Source organism: Hemitrygon akajei, chromosome 18 (genome assembly GCF_048418815.1).
Source record: "Hemitrygon akajei chromosome 18, sHemAka1.3, whole genome shotgun sequence".
NCBI classification, from domain to species: Eukaryota; Metazoa; Chordata; class Chondrichthyes; order Myliobatiformes; family Dasyatidae; genus Hemitrygon; species Hemitrygon akajei.
The window spans coordinates 5,041,836-5,061,477 of record NC_133141.1 but is presented as its reverse complement, the minus strand read 5'-3'; the positions used below and the strand labels follow the sequence as shown (position 1 = coordinate 5,061,477).

The window sequence follows — 19,642 nt, the reverse complement described above, 5'->3', positions numbered from 1 at the left end:
TCCATTAGACAGACGCAGCATGGATTCAGAAAGGGCAGGTCCTGTTTGACAAACTTACTGGAGTTCTTTGAGGACATAATGAGTGCAGTGGATAGAGGGAAACAGGTGGATGTCGTATACTTGGATTTCCAGAAGATGTTCGATAAGGTGCCGCACAAGAGACTTATAAATAAGATACAGATGCATGGAGTCGGAGGAAGTGTATTGGCATAGATAGTGGATTGGTTAACCAATAGAAGGCAGAGAGTTGGTATAAATGGGTGTTTCTCCGGTTGGCAGTCAGTAGTGAGTGGGGTCCCGCAGGGGTCAGTGCTGGGCCCGCAGCTGTTTACCATTTACATTGATGATCTGGAAGAGGGGACTGAGTGTAGCGTAGCAAAATTTGCTGATGACACTAAACTGAGTGGAAAAGGAAATTGTACAGAGGATGTGGAGAGTCTGCAGAGGGATATAGATAGGTTAAGTGAGTGGGCCAAGGTCTGGCAGATGGAATACAATGTTGGTAAATGCGAGATCATCCACTTTGGAAGGAATACGTAATAGAATAGCAGATTATTATTTAAATGGTGAAAGATTGCAGCATGCTGTTGTGTAGAAGGACTTGGGAGTGCTTGTTCATGAATCGCAAAAGGTTGGCTTGCAGGTACAACAGGTTATTAAGAAGGCAAATGGAATGTTGTCCTTTATTGCTAGAGGGATTGAATTCAAGAGCAGAGAGGTCAAGCTGCAAATATACAGGGTACTGGTGAGGCCGTACCTGGAGTATTGTGTGCATTTCTGGTCTCCATACTTGAGGAAGGATATACTGGCTTTGGAGGCAGTGCAGAGGAGTTTCAACAGGTTGATTCCAGGGATGAAAAGGTTAACCTATGAGGAGAGATTGAGTCGCCTGGTACTATACTCTCTGGAGTTCAGGAGAATGGAAGAGAATCTTATAGAAACATACAAAATTTTGAAAAGGATAGATAAGATAGAAGTAGGAAAGGTGTTTCCATTGGTAGGTGAGACTAGAACTAGGGGACATTGCCTCAAGATTCATGGGAGAAGATTTAGGACGGAGATGAGGAGAAATTGTTTTTCCCCAGAGAGTGGTGAATCTGGGAAATTCTCTGCCCAGGGAAACAGTTGAGGCTTCTTCACTAAATATATTTAAGAAACAATTAGATAGGTTTTTACATAGTAAGGAAATTAAGGGTTATGGGGAAAAGGCAGGTAGATGGAGCTGAGTTTACGGACAGTTCAGCCATGATCTTATTGAATGGCGGGGCAGGCTCGATGGGCCGGATGGCCTACTCCTGCTCCTATTTCTTATGTTCTTATGTTATATATTAAAATTTTTAAACCCTTTCAAGTAATTTGCTGTATATAAGTAGAGACAAAATCTACTTGATTAGTGATGATACTGTGCAAAGTGTTAACATGCATGTATGTCAAATTTGCAAACTTGTAAGTACCTCTTCTTGAATAATGAGGAAATTAATTTTGATCAGAGCCCATTAAATTTATTTTGTTGGCTATAATTTCTACCCATGTGTGTATGGGGCTGTCAAAGAGGATAACTGCAATTTATCATTAATATTGGAAAAGTTAATTTATTAATTTACATACTTAAAGAGTGCCTGAAATTTGCCATCGTCTCAGTAATTGTTCATCTATTAAACATTCTTTTATTCAATTAAGTTGAGAGCCTTGTACACGTAAGCTAGCAGTTAGTTATGTGCTGAATAATTCATCTGTTACCAAAATGTAATGAGAAACAAAGAAATGAGAATATGGAAGTTCTGTTCTGTGCTGTGCACTTCCATTACTCTTCAACTGCATTGTGACACTTAAAAAAGCTCGGCACATTCACCACAAACCATAAAACAAATTTAAAAGTAGCCGCTGCACGAACTGGGTCTGATAATTCCAGCTAGCCGTGAGCAGAAGACACTAATTCAATTACTGGGTTGTGCAAGCATGCATAAACCACTTAGACTTCACTTCTGGTTTAGGCTAATTTATGCACCTTGTAATTAACAGCAGTGGTTTCACATTACAGTACACAAAATAGTAGGCCTTTCAGCTTTCAGACCCTCTCCACCATGCACTAATATCTTGACAGAACTAATCTTTGACCCCAAACTCCATGTTCCTGTCTGTGCTCCATAACTTTGATTACCCACGGTCTAAAACCTTATTATTTCAGTTCTGAGTTTGGTGTGAATATACCTCCAGAGGTTTCTGGGGTAGAAAGCTTCAAAGATTCATGACCCTCAAAGAGAAGAAATTCATCTACATCTCAGTCTCCTCATCCTGAGACCAGGGACGTATCTTCTCAGAGGTTAAGCTATCAAGCACCCCAGCTTCCCATATGTTTCTATGAGATCACCTCTCATTCTTCTAACTTTCAGTATGTATTTGGCACAATCTATTCACTTTTATTCTCTCAAAGAATGATTCCTTCATCCTATAAGTGAATCTGATGGACCTGTTCTCTCTTATTGCATGAGGAGATCATAGATGTACTCTGCCCTCCGTGGTTGGAAAAGGACTGTAGTCAGTCTCTCTTGCAACAAAGACATAGCATTCAATATGCCATCCTGATTGCTCATCTTCTGTGATGTCAAGAGAGGGAATCTCCTGTATTGGTAGATACACAATGCAGCAACAGTCCCCACTGAACAGTATTTTACCCGTCTCTCCACTCTTACAGAATATACCTCTGCTAACACATTTATTCTGGACCAGGGGTTCCCAACTTGGGGTCCACAGACCCCTTGCTCTTTGGCACTGCCCATGGCATACAAAAGGGTGGGAACCTTTGTTATAGAATAATGTGCATTGGAGATATTATTAAAAGAGTTGATATGTGCATGAACTACCATCCTTAGTTGGGAAAGAGAGCGTAGAATGATATCTTCTGACTTGATAACCGTTAAACCACATAATATTAAAGATACTTGGGTGATGGTTTGCATTGATTTGCCTTCAGTTCCTTGGCTGGAGATCAGCCAGCATAGCATCCCTGTGGCTCTGCTCTGCCACTGTAGGTATGTAGATAATGTATGGAAATTGAATTAGAACTGGACAGTTGCCCAGTGGGTTGGCTATCACCATAAACAAGGCAGTCCATACTGATTCATATATAGAGGACACTTCCTCGCATGTGAGCTGATGGAGATGGTGGGGAAGAGGGGTAAAGTCAGGCTGAGACTGGGCACCTGTATTAATTCCTGGTCTCTGTGTCAAAAGCATTTTTTTAACCTTGCCCAGTCAAACTACGTACTCAGCTTGGTGAACCATATGCTCACATTTCAACACCCAAATCCCGTCTTGTTTTTCAGATCTTTTAAAGAAACTGCATGGAATTTTGTGAGGAGTTTGAGTTATGTGGAAAGGTATCGTCTGCCATTCATTTTAACAGCACTGGTGCTTGGCACTGACTGGGCAGTCAAAATACTAACTCTTTCAAAATTCAGTAATCTGCATCAGGCTTCTTTACTAACGCTAATCATTAAAAATTAAGTTATGCTTAAAAAAGTAGTGAATGAGTGACATTAAAATGAAATTCTTTACAATTGCTTCTATCTTACTAGATTTGCAAATTTTACTAGATTTGTGAAATGGAATAAAATTCCTGAAGCAGGGATATTTGGATGTGCTTAAAGACAGTTATTTTTATGAGTAACATCATCCTTCAATGCATTTCCAAAACAAGGGCGATGAATTTGTTCTGTTACCTCTTGCTCTGCTTGTTACAGGGCCCTGGTCTACTCAGGCCCAACCTGTTCGTCCAGTTCACTTTCTGGACCACCTAGAGCTCCTGGTTCAGAAGAAGTAAAATTCAGGACTGAGAATGGTGGTCACAGCTTTTATGAACCAGATATTTCTGTTTTTCACGTGTTTCAGGCATGACATGGAGAGTACGGATAATGGAGGAATTGCTTCCGAGAAAAGTAAGCCCTTGGATAGATCTGTAGAAGATCTCAGTAGAGGCAACTCACCGACGCATGGGTCTTCCAGAGCCAGTGGGCGTCATCTTACTGTCAGGTGAGGAGGGTTTAAGTTGACGAGCATCACTGTGTTTCCTTGCTTGCTCAGTTTGACATGTTTCATGCAAAGAATTAGCTGGTTTCAAGTAAAGTTTAAAACTGAGGAGCTAATTTGTAGCTTAATAAAATGTCTCTGTTATCAGGAAGGTTTATACTGTGCTACTTACCGTGAAAGTGAGACTGCTACCTTTGGGCTGCTTTCTACACGTCTGCAGTGTATGACCATTCATTATGCCCTGACCGAAATCTTAATCACGGAATAGGGATAGTGGGACAGCGTGTGAGGTCGGCGGAGGGAATGGAATGAGATCGTGAAGGAATGGTGTGAGGTCTTTCACCTTTGCTGCATAACAAGCAAATCAGTGCTTATTTCTCCCATGTGAGCACATGAATTGTAAGGTTAGCAGCCCAGTGTAGATGTTGATGACCTTTCTCTTATCGGTTAAGGTTTCCTGCTCTGTGGCCAAAGGCTTGCAGCTATGTCACATGTTGGATGTAGATAACACCATCTGCTTTGGGCCACACCAGTGTGACCTCTGAAGGAATCACCAATTCAGTACCAGAGTCTAGACACACTCTGGTTATGTTGGACAGATGAGATTCACTGTCAACTCTGCTCATCTTCAGGGGTTTGGGAATCTAAATGAAAAATTAACCTAATGGGCCAAATACAAAACCCCAGCATGGAGATTGCATTGGAAGGTTCTAGAATATTTTAGGTTGTTTCATGCATAATGACACCCTTCCCTCCATCCACAGAGGGTAAGTGTTTCTTTTTCGCCCATGTTACTTTTGTATTCATGACCAGAATGAATTGCTCCAAATGAGACTTTATTCCATAGTTTATTTAATTTTATTTTTATTTAGAGAGACAGCAAGGAGTAGGCCCTTTCAGCCCTTCGAGCCATACCACTCCAGCAACCCTAAATTAACCCTAACCCAAGCATGGAAATACAACGAGGATTAACTGGCTTTGTATTCAAACGTTATCACCTCTGTTACGTGTTTAGTGGCTGTTTATCCTTTTGGCCAATAACTGACTCATTTGCTTATGATTTCATTTAAAATTACTGCAACACTTAAAGTTGCTGAACAGTGATGCTAACCAAGATAACTCTCCCAAACTAAGTCAAAAATAAATGCAAAAGAATTCAAGCCTTTGCATTAATCAAGTGATGTGGTATCCTGTTCCACCAACTAGGTATTCGGTAATCCTCCAACACCACACAATGGACACTTTGCCGGCTGTTGGCAGCTAATGTTCTAATCCCCCCTGTTTTTAGCTTTGTGGTTGAGCCTCCTGAACATTCAGAAGATGATGCTATTGAAATGATATTAGAAAGAGGATGAGTGGGAGGCAAGTTCTCCTGCACATGGGTAGATATTGGCTTTGTTATGTACATCAGTGTGAGTCAACCTCAGACTGAAGGTGCAGCCAAAGATGTTAGAACCAATCATGGGTAAATGAATTTTGCGACGTAACGTTGGGGAAGTTACTTCACAAAATAAATTATATTGGCTTCTGCAATGTAGTTCTGTTTGCTGGCTGGAATTTGTGCATTTAAATAGCTGCAGCTGTGAGCTGAAGTGTAAATATTAATTTTTCTCTTTGTTGTTTTCATGCTTCTTGGGGATGTGTCTTCTCTCGGTGGGTACATGGAGGCAAATCTAAAGGTTACCAGAGAGCAGCATGGCTTTTTATTCTTTAACCCATGTAGGTTCCCTCTAAGTGATTGAATCGCCCACAAGCCCCCCTCTGCGATGCACCCACAGAGCTCGCCAGTGTAACACATTGTTCAGTCCACACATGATGTTCTGTTTAGTCCCTTGACCTCCCCTGTGTTATACTGCTTGTATTTGTTTTATGAACATCCCTGGACATATTGGGAATGGTAAATGAATGATGTTCGTCTGGATGTATGAGGTGATGAAAGTGTCTGTGTGTCTTCAGTCCTCAATCTGGCTGATTGATCAGCCACGAATGTTGTGTCCCTGCTGTCTACATGACACACAAGTATGTAAGCCAGGGCAGTACAATATGGAGAGCAAGCTGTTGATCAGAGATACTAGTGTCACAGTTTTCCATTTACCATGGGAATGAATGCATAAACTGCACCAGTGACCTTCAGCTCTGCTAAACACCTTGTGGCCTGGATTAAATGGGCTGTTTCCTTCTGGTCACTGCTTTAGAGTGTGCCCACGTGTTCTGCAGCTCGGCCCTGACCCCTTATCACAGCTCTGTGATGTTCGTTTCCTCTTCTAGCTAAGCTCTGAATGCTCGAGAGACCCTCCCCCCACATATAGTCCTCCAGCAAAACATTAATTGTTGAGGGACATCTGATGAAACTGTACTGCTGACCACCCTATGGGCAATAGCTTGATGGCGAAGTGACTCTGCAGTGCCTACACGCTTTCTCTTTTCCATTCACCCTGAATCCTGCACCAGGAATCACCTCCGCCTCCACTGTTTCACGTCACATCGTGTAGCTCTGCACTAACTGATGCGTGTCCCCCACTGTACTCCTTCCTCTTGTCAATCTCCTGTTTCAATGACGTTCAGAGGCGCACATTCACCACAACATGTAACATCTGCTTGCTGTGATCGTCACAGGCACAACATGCACAGTAGGAAAGCACTGCGGAACTCCCGGATCGTCAGCCAGAAGGACGACGTCCACGTCTGCATCATGTGCCTTCGTGCCATCATGAACTACCAGGTGAGAGAGAGCCACCTGGCTCCAGGATCTGGCTTTGGGTATTCATCATAGTCCTGATATTCATAACAATATGCACAGTCTTGTCTTGTTCCTTTCCAATTCTACAGTGTATTTTATGAATAATCCCTTAAGCAAGTATCCTTTGTATAGTGAATCTGGCATCATAAAGGAGATTTAATAGTATATATGTCCACCTGTGGGACTTTGTGAAATTTGACCCTGTACTAGCCAGAGGCTCCGTGCATCAGTCCCTGATCCTACATTGATGAGACATAGTTAGCTTTATGCTTTGAATGTATTGATTTATGAAACATCATTGGTTAGAGGCACTAGATAAGGCTTTGCCTTGGAATTGTGCCTGGGACTAGTCTCCCGGACCCACCTATGTTTCATGACTGCAGAGCCCCTCGTGTCCTCTCAGCATCACTACGTGTCCTCCCAGTATGTGTCCATCACATGGTGTTGGGCATGTGAAAAACCCTGTCAGAGATTAATGAGTGTAATTAGAGCAAAGGAGATCCTGGAGAGTGCCAATGTCGCTGCTGTTATCCACCAGGGACAGTTTGGTGGAGGCCCTTTGCTTTGCTTTGTAAGATTCATTCTCTTGAAATCTTCGGTGAATGAATGGCTGATAACATAAAGGTAGGTCCCCAATTGTGTTTGTGTTGATGGCATACTGCAGCTGGAAGTTGGCACAATCTTGATTTGTGTTTGGAGCTCATATAGGATTAATAGTTATCTGGTTGTTCTGTAAATTAGCTCTCCAGTATGAAGCAAAAAATGCTGACAGACTGCTGGAACGGTGATGCAACCTCAATTTACACTAATCTACATTAAAATTGAGTCCTTTATGGACCTTTTGTTTAAGGATACAGTTGTATGCACAAGCTAAAGATTAACTTCTCTAGGCAGCTTTGTTTACAAGGGTTGCTTCTCAGTCCTTCTTGATTAACATTGTCAAACAGTTTAGAGAAGTTTAAAAAAAGGCCGTGTATTGTGGTTAATGCTGCTGTCTGCACTTCTTCCTGAGTTGTCATATGCTGGAGACAAGATCCATTATGTCTTCAAGTGGACTGATCCACACTGTGGTTTGGGACCAGCTCCTCAGTCAATGAAGGAATGGCAGGATCGGGGTGGTTGTTGAAGGGGAGTCTTGAGATGGCATTTGCCTTGGCACACAGCAGGGAGAGCTCTCTGTCACCACTATCATATTTGTCTTCTTTCTTCTGGATGGTCCTGATTATGTTGTTAGAAGTTCCCAGCTATGTCATCCTCTTCTCAAATAGGGGAGAATGAGGCTCTGATGTTATTTCTGCTGTCCTTCACCACCAACTCTTAGAACTTCAGTAGCTATACTATTTGCTTCCAAGGCCATGTGGTTTTTAGTTAACATACAGCCTCTTGTTACTCTGAGGCGTTGGATAGTCTACTACAGAATGAAACCAACGATAGGGTCATGATTGAGGTGTTCTTCAAAAGTCCTCTTTCAGTAGTTGCTGCTAGCTTTGCTGTCTTTCATCTGGTCTTTGATCTCCATGAGTTACATCCTGATGCTTGGGCTTTGGATGGTCTCATCAGCAGTGCAGCATCCATGCATGACATGGTTCTGTGAGATGCTGTGTTTCCTCTGGGTTTTCTATTGAACCTTAGGCTTCAAGCTCCTCTGGGCCTGTTTCTTCCCCTTCGAGGTATGGCCCAACTTCCCAATCTCAGAAGGTGATTAATCATCTCCCAGGCATTCCAGTTTTCATTCTGAGCTTTGAGGTATAGTGGTAAGGCCTGTTGATGTTGCTTGAAGTATCTCACCACCTCCTACACACGCACACACACATACACGGGTGCACACACCACTGATATACTATTTATCAGTCCACTTGAAGACATAATGGATCTTGTCTCCAGCACATGACAACTCAGGAAGAAGTGCAGAGAGCAGCATTAACCACAATACACAGGTTTTATAGATGTATATATAGAACTTTGATGGGAGCCGCTGGCTGATTGACCACCAGCTCCAGGTTGGCCAACTAGCACTAAGTGAGTTACCTCTGGGGAGACCACAACTGAAGACCTGCTGCCATAGCTCCAGCTCAACGTTGGCACTTTCTAACTGCCACAGTACATAATGTGGGAAATGAGCCAACGAAAGGTTCCCAAACCATAGTGTAAAAATATTACACCCCAGCTTTAAAATGAAAGTGAACTGAATATCTGAAACACTTGTGAATTACTGTGAAATCATCCTCAGCTCAGTTATATGAATATGAAAGTTGACTTGACCAAATCTATTACAACAACATGTTTTAGGTCTTCCTTAATGGCAGGGTTTCTAAGAATGTAATCCAAATTATCTCATTCCATGCTCTGATTGGCTTATTGAGCATTAGGAGGGCCAATTGGTTTTATTTTAATATCCTACATAAGCAGTATTGTAACATTGCATTCCTCGATGCGGGCAGTCACTGTTGATTTGTGCTTGATTTCTTTTCTAGTCTGGTTTCACCCTGGTGATGGAACATGAGCAATGTGTGAACGAAATCACCCTCAGTTTGAACAATAAGAATGCAAGGTAAGAGATAGTGAAAATATGATCTGCGCCATTGTGATACAAGAGCCAATGTATATCGCAATCTCACATTTCCAGGATGTCAAACTGAACTGATCTCAGGTCTCCACTCTCTGGATTGAACCAGTACAATATCTCCTAGATTTGGAATACAATCAGTTCCAGGCCACCTAGCTCTGGGATTCAAACAATTCCAGGTCTCTCAGCATTGGGATTTAACTAATTCCAGGTCTTCAAGTAACAGGATTGAACCAATCCCATCTCCTGGCTCTGGAATTGAATCTCAGTGCCTTCCATGGTGAAATTTTTTAAATGGCGGCATGGTAGCACAGTGGTTAGCACAATGCTTTACAGTACCAGTGACCCGGGTTCAATTCCCACCACTGTCTGTAAGGAATTTGTATGGTCTTCCCATGACTGCATGGGTTTCCTCTAGGTGCTCCAGTTTCCTCCCACTGTCCAAAAACGTACTAGTTGGTAGGTTAATTGGTCACTGTAAATTATCCCATGATTAGGCTAGGGTTAAATCAGACATTGTAGGGTGACACAGCTTGAAGGGCCCGAAAGTCCTCTATATCTAAATAAAATTTCAAAAATAAGACATTCTGAGTGAAAGATTTGGAGTTTTCTTTTGTTTGCAACATGGTGTGTCTTCACACAGATTGGGCTGGAAAACCATTAACAACTACTGGAGTGCAGCAGGCAAGAAAGACCAGCCTTGCCATCAAAGAGTGGGTGTTTTTGAGAAAGTTCCTTGTAGACATCTGTCACTGACTTGCTATCTTATGTTAGTATGCCCTGAACTTGAGGGAAGCCCAGTCTGTTTGTAATATGATTGGAGGTTTACCCTTTCTTCCACTTGCAGGACGAAGGCGCTGGTGTTGGAGTTGTTGGCTGCAGTGTGCTTGGTGCGAGGGGGACATGACATCATCCTTGCAGCCTTTGAGAACTTCAAAGAGGTAGGAGTCTTGTCTGTCAGTGTGTGTACAGGATAGCATCTCCACCAATATTTATTAAACATATTTTGGTATGCGCAAGTGTTTACAGTTTATATTTGGCTGTGACAATGCTCACATTTAAAATGCTTTGTGTGTCCCGTCTCTGTGCACTTCCTGCACTGCAGACTGTGATGCATTGTGTGTGCAAATAGGAGAAGGCTTCATCTGTTCAGTCCAAGCTTAATTTTACTCAACCATTGCTGACTGCTATATATTCCAAAGCAGAGTGGGTGGGAGGCAGATCTCAACACTCAGACTCGTGTGCATGTGGTTTAATCATGGTATTGAATTACACTAATACCTCACCCTTCTAAAGTGCCCCTTCCAACAGGGCAAAGCAGGCATTAATATCCACCTCACACAAAATTCTGGAGGAACTCAGCAGGTCAGGCAGCATCTATGGAAATGAATAAACAGCCAATGTTTTGGGCTGAGACCCTTCTTCAGGACTGGAAAGGAAGGGGAAAGATGCTAGAATAAAAAGGTGGGGGAGGGGGAAGGAGGCTCGTTAGAAGGTGATGAGTGAAGCCAGGTGGGTGGGAAAGGTAAAGGGCTGGAGAAGAAGGAATCTGATAAGAGAGGAAAGTGGACCATAGGAGAAAAGGGAAGGAGGAGGGGTACTAGGAGGAGTGTCCAACTAACTAGGCAAATAACTTGTCATGCCAGTTGTAGGTTGGAACTTCCACTAGACCAGCGAGGCCTTAGCAATGGGCTGTCTACATCTGTGGTGTAAGGGAAAAATGGTGATTTGAACTTTTGACTTTTTGAGCAAGGAACCAATGGCAGGGACCTGGGGATAGAGCAGGTAGGTGCAATGAAAAAGAGCCAGAACAGATCCAATGGGCCAAGTGGCCTGCTGCTTCCCTGTTCTACGCCATAATGTGTGTCTCATTAAGCCTTACAGCCAATGGGCTATTTTTGAAATGGGAATCTGTTTGTTTTATTAGTAAATGCAGACCCTGGCAGCCCAAGACCCATGATGAATTATTCGATTTTGGTGAAATAAGGTGTTGACAATATTAACATGAGGTCCCTAATGTCCAAGTTAACAGATTGCTGCTTCAGCATCTCAGAATCAGATTCTGATTTATCATCAGTAACATAATAATGCGAAATTTGTTGTTCCGCAAAGAACGTATGAAGTTAATCATTGGTCAGTTCAGCCCAGTGCTATAGACCTGACTATGGTGTGGATGGGTACACCTCAACACCCTTGTTCCAGAAGTACATATAAACCCTGTCCTGTCAACTGCTTCTCCCAGCTCACTCTGGATTGAGTGAGTTTTTGTCTCTCAATCTCAAGCGAGTAACCTTCTGATGAACTGTGGCTTCTAACCGTTCCTCTGCATCTGCTCCAGCCACACTTTGCTGCCTTGTAAACTAATCATAATGTTGAAGATTGAATATCAAAGAGCGATTGTCCTTTGTAAAGAGGATGTGGGAGAAGAAAAGGTAATTAGCAATCGTGCAGCACACTGCACTTGCAACCTGGCAAGGAGAGAAGCAGCACAGATCCCTCTGATATTCTGTAGTTCATTTGGAGAGCTTCCAGGCTGTAGTGGTGTGTTGCTTTTTGCAATCACTCTGGACCAGTTGTCACAGTTGCAGGCGGTTAATGATTGGAATGATTAGCTTCCAAGTTATCTGTCTGAAACGCTGAGAGTGTGTGCACCACCCACACATTCTGCATTTAGAACCCTTGTGCTGTTTAGACCCTTGTGCTATTTTTAAAGAATAAAATACAGCAGATGGCTTTGGTGGACAGGGAGTGGTTCTTGATCTTTAACCTCTGGAATGAGCTTCAGCTGATGCCTGACACTTGTCAATGATTCCATTACCTTAACATTAGTCGCGGTTAACAAATGGGATGTGGAGGCCAACTGTCCCCACTGCTCTGCATGTGTGTTGGTGGAGAGTGGCTGTGGGTTTGTTTCAGTGTAGGGAGGTGGTCCCGCTACACCCTCATTACATGGCTGACTGCAGAGGTTTGTGCACTGCTGAGGGATCAGGACACTGTCTTCAGATGACTCTAAGGTGAGCAAAGCCACTGTCTACTGTTCCATTGGGAAGGCAAAGTGTGAGTACTCACAGAAAATCCATTTTGACACCAGGGACATACACCGCATGTGACGAGGTAAATAAACGATAACCAATTACAAGTCCACCCTGCGTGTCAACAACAGTGACTCCTCCCTTCCTGATAGGCTGAACGCTTTCTATACACAATTTGTCCAGTTGAATTATGTGACATCAAGGAGGAACAGACACCCTCTCTGGCCATAGATGAGGTGAAGAGGACCATAGGCAGAGCTATGCAAAGCTGCAGGGCTGGACAGTGTGGCTCAGCTAACAAAGGTCTTAACGGATATCTGTGATATCTCTGAAATAGTCCACTGACCCTGTAAGCTCCAAGGCAGTCACCATCATTCCAGTGTCCAAGAAAACAACGGTAACTGGCCTAAACGATTATGGCCTAGTGGCACTGAATTCAACAGTCATGAAGTACTTTGAGTGGCTGGTGATCACATTGAACCAGTTCACCTACCGCTCAAACCGGCCACTGATGATGCCTTAGCCTCGGCCCTCCTCTCTGTCCTGTCCCACCTAGAAAATGATGCCTCGTGTGCCAGAATGCTGTTCATCGAATTCAGCTTGGCGTTTACCACCATCTTGCCTGAAAGGCTGTGGGTAAATTGTCCTCGTTGGGACTCAACACCCCTCTCTGTAACTGGATCCTGGACTCCTTGATGGAAAGACCCAAGTCAGTCTGAGTTGGCAACAACATTTCAACCTCCATCACGCTGAGCGCTGGTGCCCCCCCCCCCCCCCCAAGACTGTATGCTCAGCCCACGGCTGTTCACCCTGCTGACTTACGACTGTACTGCCAGCTCCAGCTGAAACCACATCATCGTTTGCTGATGATACCACAGTGGCTGGCCTCGTCAGCAACAGTGATGAGTCGGCATACAGAGAGAGGGAGAGAGGGTTGTCAAATGGTGTGAGAACAACAACCTCAGTCTCAACGTGGACAGGATAAAAGAAGTGATCGTGGGCTCAGCAAGGCTCAGGTCACCCACTCTCCAATGGCTCTGCTGTGGAGAGAGTGAAGAGCACAAAGTTCCTTGGTGTGCACAAAATGGACGATCTAACCTGTAACCACAACACCTCCTCAAGAGTCAAGAAGACACAGCAGCGTCTACACTTTCTGAGGAGACTGAGGCGTGCAAGGCTCCCTGCCCCCACTCTAACAACTTTCTACAGGAGCACCATCGAGAGAGTCCTATCTGGCTGCGTCGTTCTGTGATGCAAGGCATCGGACTGCAAGACCCTACAGAGGACAGTAAAATCCACCGTGTGGATCATTGGGGTTCCCCGCCCCCCTATATTTGACATTTACTGGGTGCATTGTATATGAAGAGCCTAAAGCATTGTTGAAGATCCCTCCCACCCATCCCACAATCTCTTTGACCCACTACCATCTGGAAGGGGGTACAGGAGCATCAAGACTAGGACAGCCAGACTGGATAATAGCTTCGTCTCTCGGACTAATGGATACCCTACCACCACTGAAGTCTCGTTACTAGGACAGCAAGATTACTGTTTACCTGTGCTGTGCTTTAGTACATGCATTATACTATGTGAATTATATTTTATTAACATTGTTATAACGTAATATTTTGGCTTATGTGCTGTGTGTGATGTATGTTGTGTGGGTGCACCGTAGTGCACAGGAACTTTGTTTTGTTTGGGTGTGTAAATGTATAGTCAGATGGTAATAAAATTCAACTTGAACTTGAAAGTGCCTGTGTTGTACTTTCCTAACTAAAGTTGGTAGTTTGTAATGAGACAACCCTCCCATAAGGTTAGAGCTTGGTTGTTGATACCTTTGGCTGTCTTCAGATTAAACAAAATAGAATGTCTTGGAGGATGATGTTGCTCTAATAATGTTTATTTTTACCATTGTTCCATTGATAAACCCTCAAAGCAACTTGCATTCTTAAGAAGAGTTCAAAATGAACCCAGCTGCAGTCTATTCACTTCTGCTCCACTTCCTTGTACGCATACTGAATCAGTTTTGGGTTAGTAGTGGCTGAAGGGTTGATGTTAGGCTGGATATCAAGAGAACTGTGATCTATCCTGAATGAAGCGTAAGATGCAATAACCAAACTGCTGAAGAAACTCAACAGGTCATCAGCATCTGTGGAGGGAAATGAACAGTCAAAGTTTTGGGGCAACACCCTTCACCTGGACTAGGTTTCAACCTGTGAGGTATTGTCACTATGGTAATGTCATGAAAATGAAAGCTCCCATGAAAAATAACTGACAAGCCCAAATATTCTGCTCTGATAATCTCGATTTAAGGAGAAACCTTGACCAATTCCCTCGGCACAAGACCACCTAGAAAGAGGCAGAGGGGTGACCTCATGAAGTTTAATACAGTACTGTGTAAAAGTCTTAGGCAGATATATATAGCTAGAGTGTACAGTACTGTCGTGATTTTATGTATTGCACTGTACTGCTGCTGCAAAAAATCGAGTTTCATGACATATGTGAGTGATGATAAACCTGATTCTGATATGGGTCTCTAGTGTGGACTGACAGTGGGAAGGGGGCAGTGAGAGGGGAATTTTGGTAGGGGAAAGGGGAAGGGAGAGGGGAGGGAGTGGGAAACACCAGAGAGACATTCTGTAATGATCAATAAACCAATTGTTTAGGATCAAATATCCTTGCCTGGTGTCTCAGGGCTGGGTGTGTCTGCACCCGTGCCAATCCCCGCCCCTGGCATTCCTTCTCTGCCACCTGTTCCACACCCCTCCCACGGCACTCTGCCCTCGCCATTGCCAATGTCCTTTACTCCCAACAGATTTACAAACCACATTGATAAATACAGTACTGTGCCAAAGACTTTTGCATTGTCTTTGTATAATCATGATTGACATAGACAAGGTGGATGGTCACAGTCTTCTTCCCAGGGTAGGGAAGTCTAACACTACATAGTAAAGGTTTAAGGTGAGGGGAAAGATTGAAAGGGAACCTGTGGGGCTAATTTTTCACACGGAGGGTGGTAGATATGTTGAATGAACTGTCATAGGAAGTGGTAGAAGTGGGTACAGTTACAGCGTTTAAAAGATGTTTGGACAGGTTAACGGACAGGAAGGATTGAGGGAATATGGATCAATCACGGGCAAATGGAAACCAGCTCAGGTAGGATGAGTTGTGCCGAAGGGCCGGTTTCCATGCTGTATGACCCCATGACCCTAACTCGCTCTAAGGCCTTCTCCTGCTTCTATCTTCTATGATTTGACATCTGCAGCATATAACCACATGCACTAATCGGAGAAAGCATTAAAGAGTAAACTTGACATTTAACAGTTCCAGTTGATATGCATAAAGTATGGATGCTGTGTTAAGCACTGAGGCAGCAAGAAAGAGGTAGAGCTCGTGGTTTTAGGCCCTGCTGAACAAAGGTCATTTGACCCTCCTCCTCTCACCACAGGTACTGCCTGACCCTGCCGAGTATTTTCAGCCATTTCTGTTTTATTTCATATTTCTAACAGCCTCAATGTTTTACACATTAATCTGTTCCAGCTAAGAGTCACTTATTCACTGTCTTTTGTTTGATTGGCTGAGTCTTGTCCCTGCCTTAGTGGGTTGCATTTAATCACTGTGGTTGCTCAGCAAGTGAAAGATCAATTGATCAGCATGATTGCTGAGGGGATGTCCAAGCTGAAAGTGCTCGAACAGGCACGGTTACTAATTGGAAATAGACTCATTCACAGCAATAACAAAAGGGCAGACTCTGTAAAGGTTTCACTCAGGCTTCTTGGAGAAATTGAGAGTTCTAATTCTCATTATTGATAAAGTTCGAGTCATAAAGATGTAAGATTGATAAAGATCAGGTCATAAAGATATAGAGAGATACTGCACAAAAACAGGCCCTTCAGTCCTCTGAGCCCACCTTGACCATCAACCTCCCATTTACACTAATTGTAAATACTCACTTTTTTATTCTCCTCACATTTTTATCAACTCCTCCCAGATTCTACCCCTCACCGACACACTGGGTCCAGCTTACAGTGGCCAATCAATCTAAAAATTGTGAGCTTTATCTCGTCAGCAAGAGAATGCTCATGATTGCAGTCCGGTCAGTGTGAGGATGTCAGTGATTAATAACATCAGTATGTCCAGGATTCTGAAGAATGTGCCTGAAGAGATTGTGGAGGGATTAGTAATGATCTTTCAAGAATCACTAAATTCTGGAATGGTTCTGGAGGAATGGAAAATTGCAAATGTCACTCCACTCTTTAGGAAGGGAGGGAGGCAAAGGAAAGGAAATTATAGACCATTTAGCCTGACTTCAGTGGTTGGGAAAATGTTGGAGTCCATTATTAAGGATGAGGTTTCTGCGTAGTTAAAGGTAGATGATAAAGTAGGCCAAAGTCAGCATGGTTTTCTTAAGGGGAAATCTTGCCTGTCAAATCTGTTGGAATTCTTTGAGGAAATAGCAAGCAGGATGGATAAAAGAGAATCTGTAGATGTTGTGTAAATGGGTTTTCAGAAGGCTTGTGACAAGATGCAGCACTTGAGGCTGCTTAACAAGATAAGAGCCCATGGTATTAGCATGGATAGAAGATTGGCTGACTGACAGGAGGCAAAGAGTGGAAATAAAGAGAGCCTCTTCTCATTAACTGCCAGAGACTTGTGGTTTTGGGACCACTACTTTTCATATTATATGCCAATGATTTGGATGAATAAATTGATGGCTTTGTGACCAAGTTTGTACACGAAACAAAGATAGGTGGAGAGGCGGGTGTTGTTGAGAAAGCAGGGAGTTTGCAGAATGACTTGGATTAAGAGAATGGACAAGGAAGTGGCTGATGGAATGGAATGTAGGGAAGTGTCTGGTCATGCATTTTGGTGGAAGGAATAAAGACGTAGACTATTTCCTTAAAGGGGAAAAAATTCAGTAATCAGAGTTGCAAAGCAACATGGGAGTCCTTGTGCAAGATTCCCTCAAGTTTAACTTACAGGCTGAGTCAATGGTAAGGAAGGCAAATGCAATGTTAGCATTTATTTTGAGAGGGCTAGAATATGAAAGCAAGGATGTAATACTGAGTCTTTAGAAGACATTGGTCAGAGAGCACTTGGAGTATTGTGAGCAATTTTGTGCCGCTGATCTAAAAAGGGTCCAGAGGAGGTTCACGAGAATGGTCCTGGGAATGCAAGGGTTAATGTATGAGAAGTGTTTGATGGTGCTGGGCCTGTACTCTCTGAAGTTTAGAGGAATGAGGGGGGATCTCATTGAAACCTACAGAATATTGAAAGGGCTAGATAAAATGGATGCAAAGAAGATGGTTCCTATAGTGGGGGAGTCTAGGACCAGAGGTCACAGCCTCAGAATAGAAGGCCAACCCTTTAGAACAGAGATAAGGAGGAATTTCTTCAGCCAGAAGATGATGAATCTGAAAAATTCATTGTCATAGATGGCTGTGGTAGCCAAGTCATTTGGTATCTTTTAAAGCAGAGGTTGACAGGTTTTTGATTAGCATGAGAATGAAGTTGAAAGAGATAATGTGTAAATCAGCCATGATTGAATCATGAAGCAAACTTGATGTGCTGAATGGCCTAATTCTGGTTATGTTTTATGGACTTATTATCTCAATGAAATTTTGATCAGTGACATGGAGTGAGTGGGGGATGTGTAGCTTGCTGTATGTAAATTTGCTGCAGTTTAACCTATGTTAAAGAGATTACATGTTGAAAGTGCTTTATTGGCTACAAGGCACGCTGGAATAAGGTACTATACGGATGCGTCTTCCAAACCCACATGGGAGCTGTGCTCACAATGAATTGTTAAAATATCTTTCAACATGTCCTGTCTGTTGGTTACATAACACTTTTGATTAATTTTAACTCTACAGTGCTGAATGTGCTACTTAATCACACACTCCTTGCTTTTGCAATGTTTCCCTTGGTTTTGACGCTATCTAGGCCCACTTGGGCATTACTTCCCTCAGTATCTCATTCTCATCGCTTCCATCAGTTATTGATCTGTCCTCTTGCATCTCATGCACTTTCATTACTGCTTCTCCACATTAGGTGTGTAAGAGTGGTGAAGCATGACCAGTGATTTTTGATTGAGCTTGCAGTTTTTCTGTAAAAATCAGCAATTAATTTTGCTGGACCAATGACAATTTTTCCAGATCAGCTGCATTGCGAGTGTTGCCCTGGAAGTTGCTGTGTGTTGTTGGATGTGCCTGTTGGTAGGCACACTCTGTAAAGTCATGCTCCTGAGAAGCTGCAGCTTAGGCCGAAAACTGCATGCTTACTGACCATCAAGGCTCTATTCACCATACAATGCCTCTATTCCTCCAGCATTGATTATGGCCATCAGATCCTTATCTACTCTTTGCTTCCCATACACTCAGACTCTACCCCCACTCCCTGATCCAACCCTTGACCAAGGTCCTGGCCTGACTCTGATCCTTGACTCAAGCCATGACTCGTTTCTCATCTCTTTCCTGCAAATTCCTAGGTCAGCAGCTGGTGTTTGTGAAGACTGCATAATAAGCTCTTTGCAGTAAAGGTAATTAATGCATGTAACTGGAACAGTGTCACCATTGCCATACCTGTAACCAGCCACTGAATGCTCTTGACCATACAGTATTGACAACATGTGGGCAACATTGCCCTCTGCTGACAGACTTGTGTAGGAACAAGTGTCTCTGCCTCGTTGAGAGTGGAGCAGCATCTTGTGCCTTTACACCTCAGCCTAATACCTGGTTTCAGTGACCAATCATTGCAGACAGTGCAATGTGATGTCATGTGAAGCGATGGAGGTGATTCCCATTGTGGGATTCAGGCTGAAAGGAGGAGAGAAATGGGTCATGAGAGTTTTAGTGCACAATGTGCTGGCATTGGAGAGGGTCCAGAGGAGGCTTACAAGAATGATCCCAGGAATGAAAGAATTAATGTATGAGAAGCATTTGATAGCACTGAGCCTGTGATTAGAAGAATGAGGGGGATCTCATGGGAACCTATCGAATATTGAATTATCTAGATTGAGTAGATATCCAGAAGATGTTTCCTATAGTGGGAGAGTCTAGGACCAGAGGGCACACCCTCAGAATAGAGGGATGTTGCTTTAGAACAGAGATGAGGAGGAATTTCTTTAGCCAGAAGGTGGTGAATCTGTGGAAATCATTACCACAGACGGCTGTGGAAGCTAAGGCATTGAGTATATTTGACATGGAGGTTGATAGGTTCTTGATTAGTCAGGGCAAGAAGGCAGGAAAATGAGGTTGAGAGGGAAAATAAATCAGTCAT

General features: G+C 43.2%; 1 protein-coding gene across 6 annotated transcripts in view; it reads left to right on the top strand.

The window, feature by feature from the left end:
* The window catches only part of fmnl1a (formin-like 1a), a 226,604-nt gene that overhangs the window by 136,292 nt on the left and 70,670 nt on the right, over window positions 1-19,642 (top strand). For 3 of the 6 annotated variants that reach the window (XM_073070692.1, XM_073070693.1, XM_073070694.1), the window contains exons 6-10: window positions 3,327-3,380; window positions 3,892-4,032; window positions 6,646-6,751; window positions 9,244-9,320; window positions 10,183-10,276. In XM_073070692.1, coding sequence (XP_072926793.1) covers window positions 3,327-3,380; window positions 3,892-4,032; window positions 6,646-6,751; window positions 9,244-9,320; window positions 10,183-10,276 — 472 coding nt within the window. The remainder of the gene's footprint in view (window positions 1-3,326; window positions 3,381-3,891; window positions 4,033-6,645; window positions 6,752-9,243; window positions 9,321-10,182; window positions 10,277-19,642) is intronic. The other 3 variants (XM_073070697.1, XM_073070698.1, XM_073070696.1) reach the window with 2 other exon arrangements.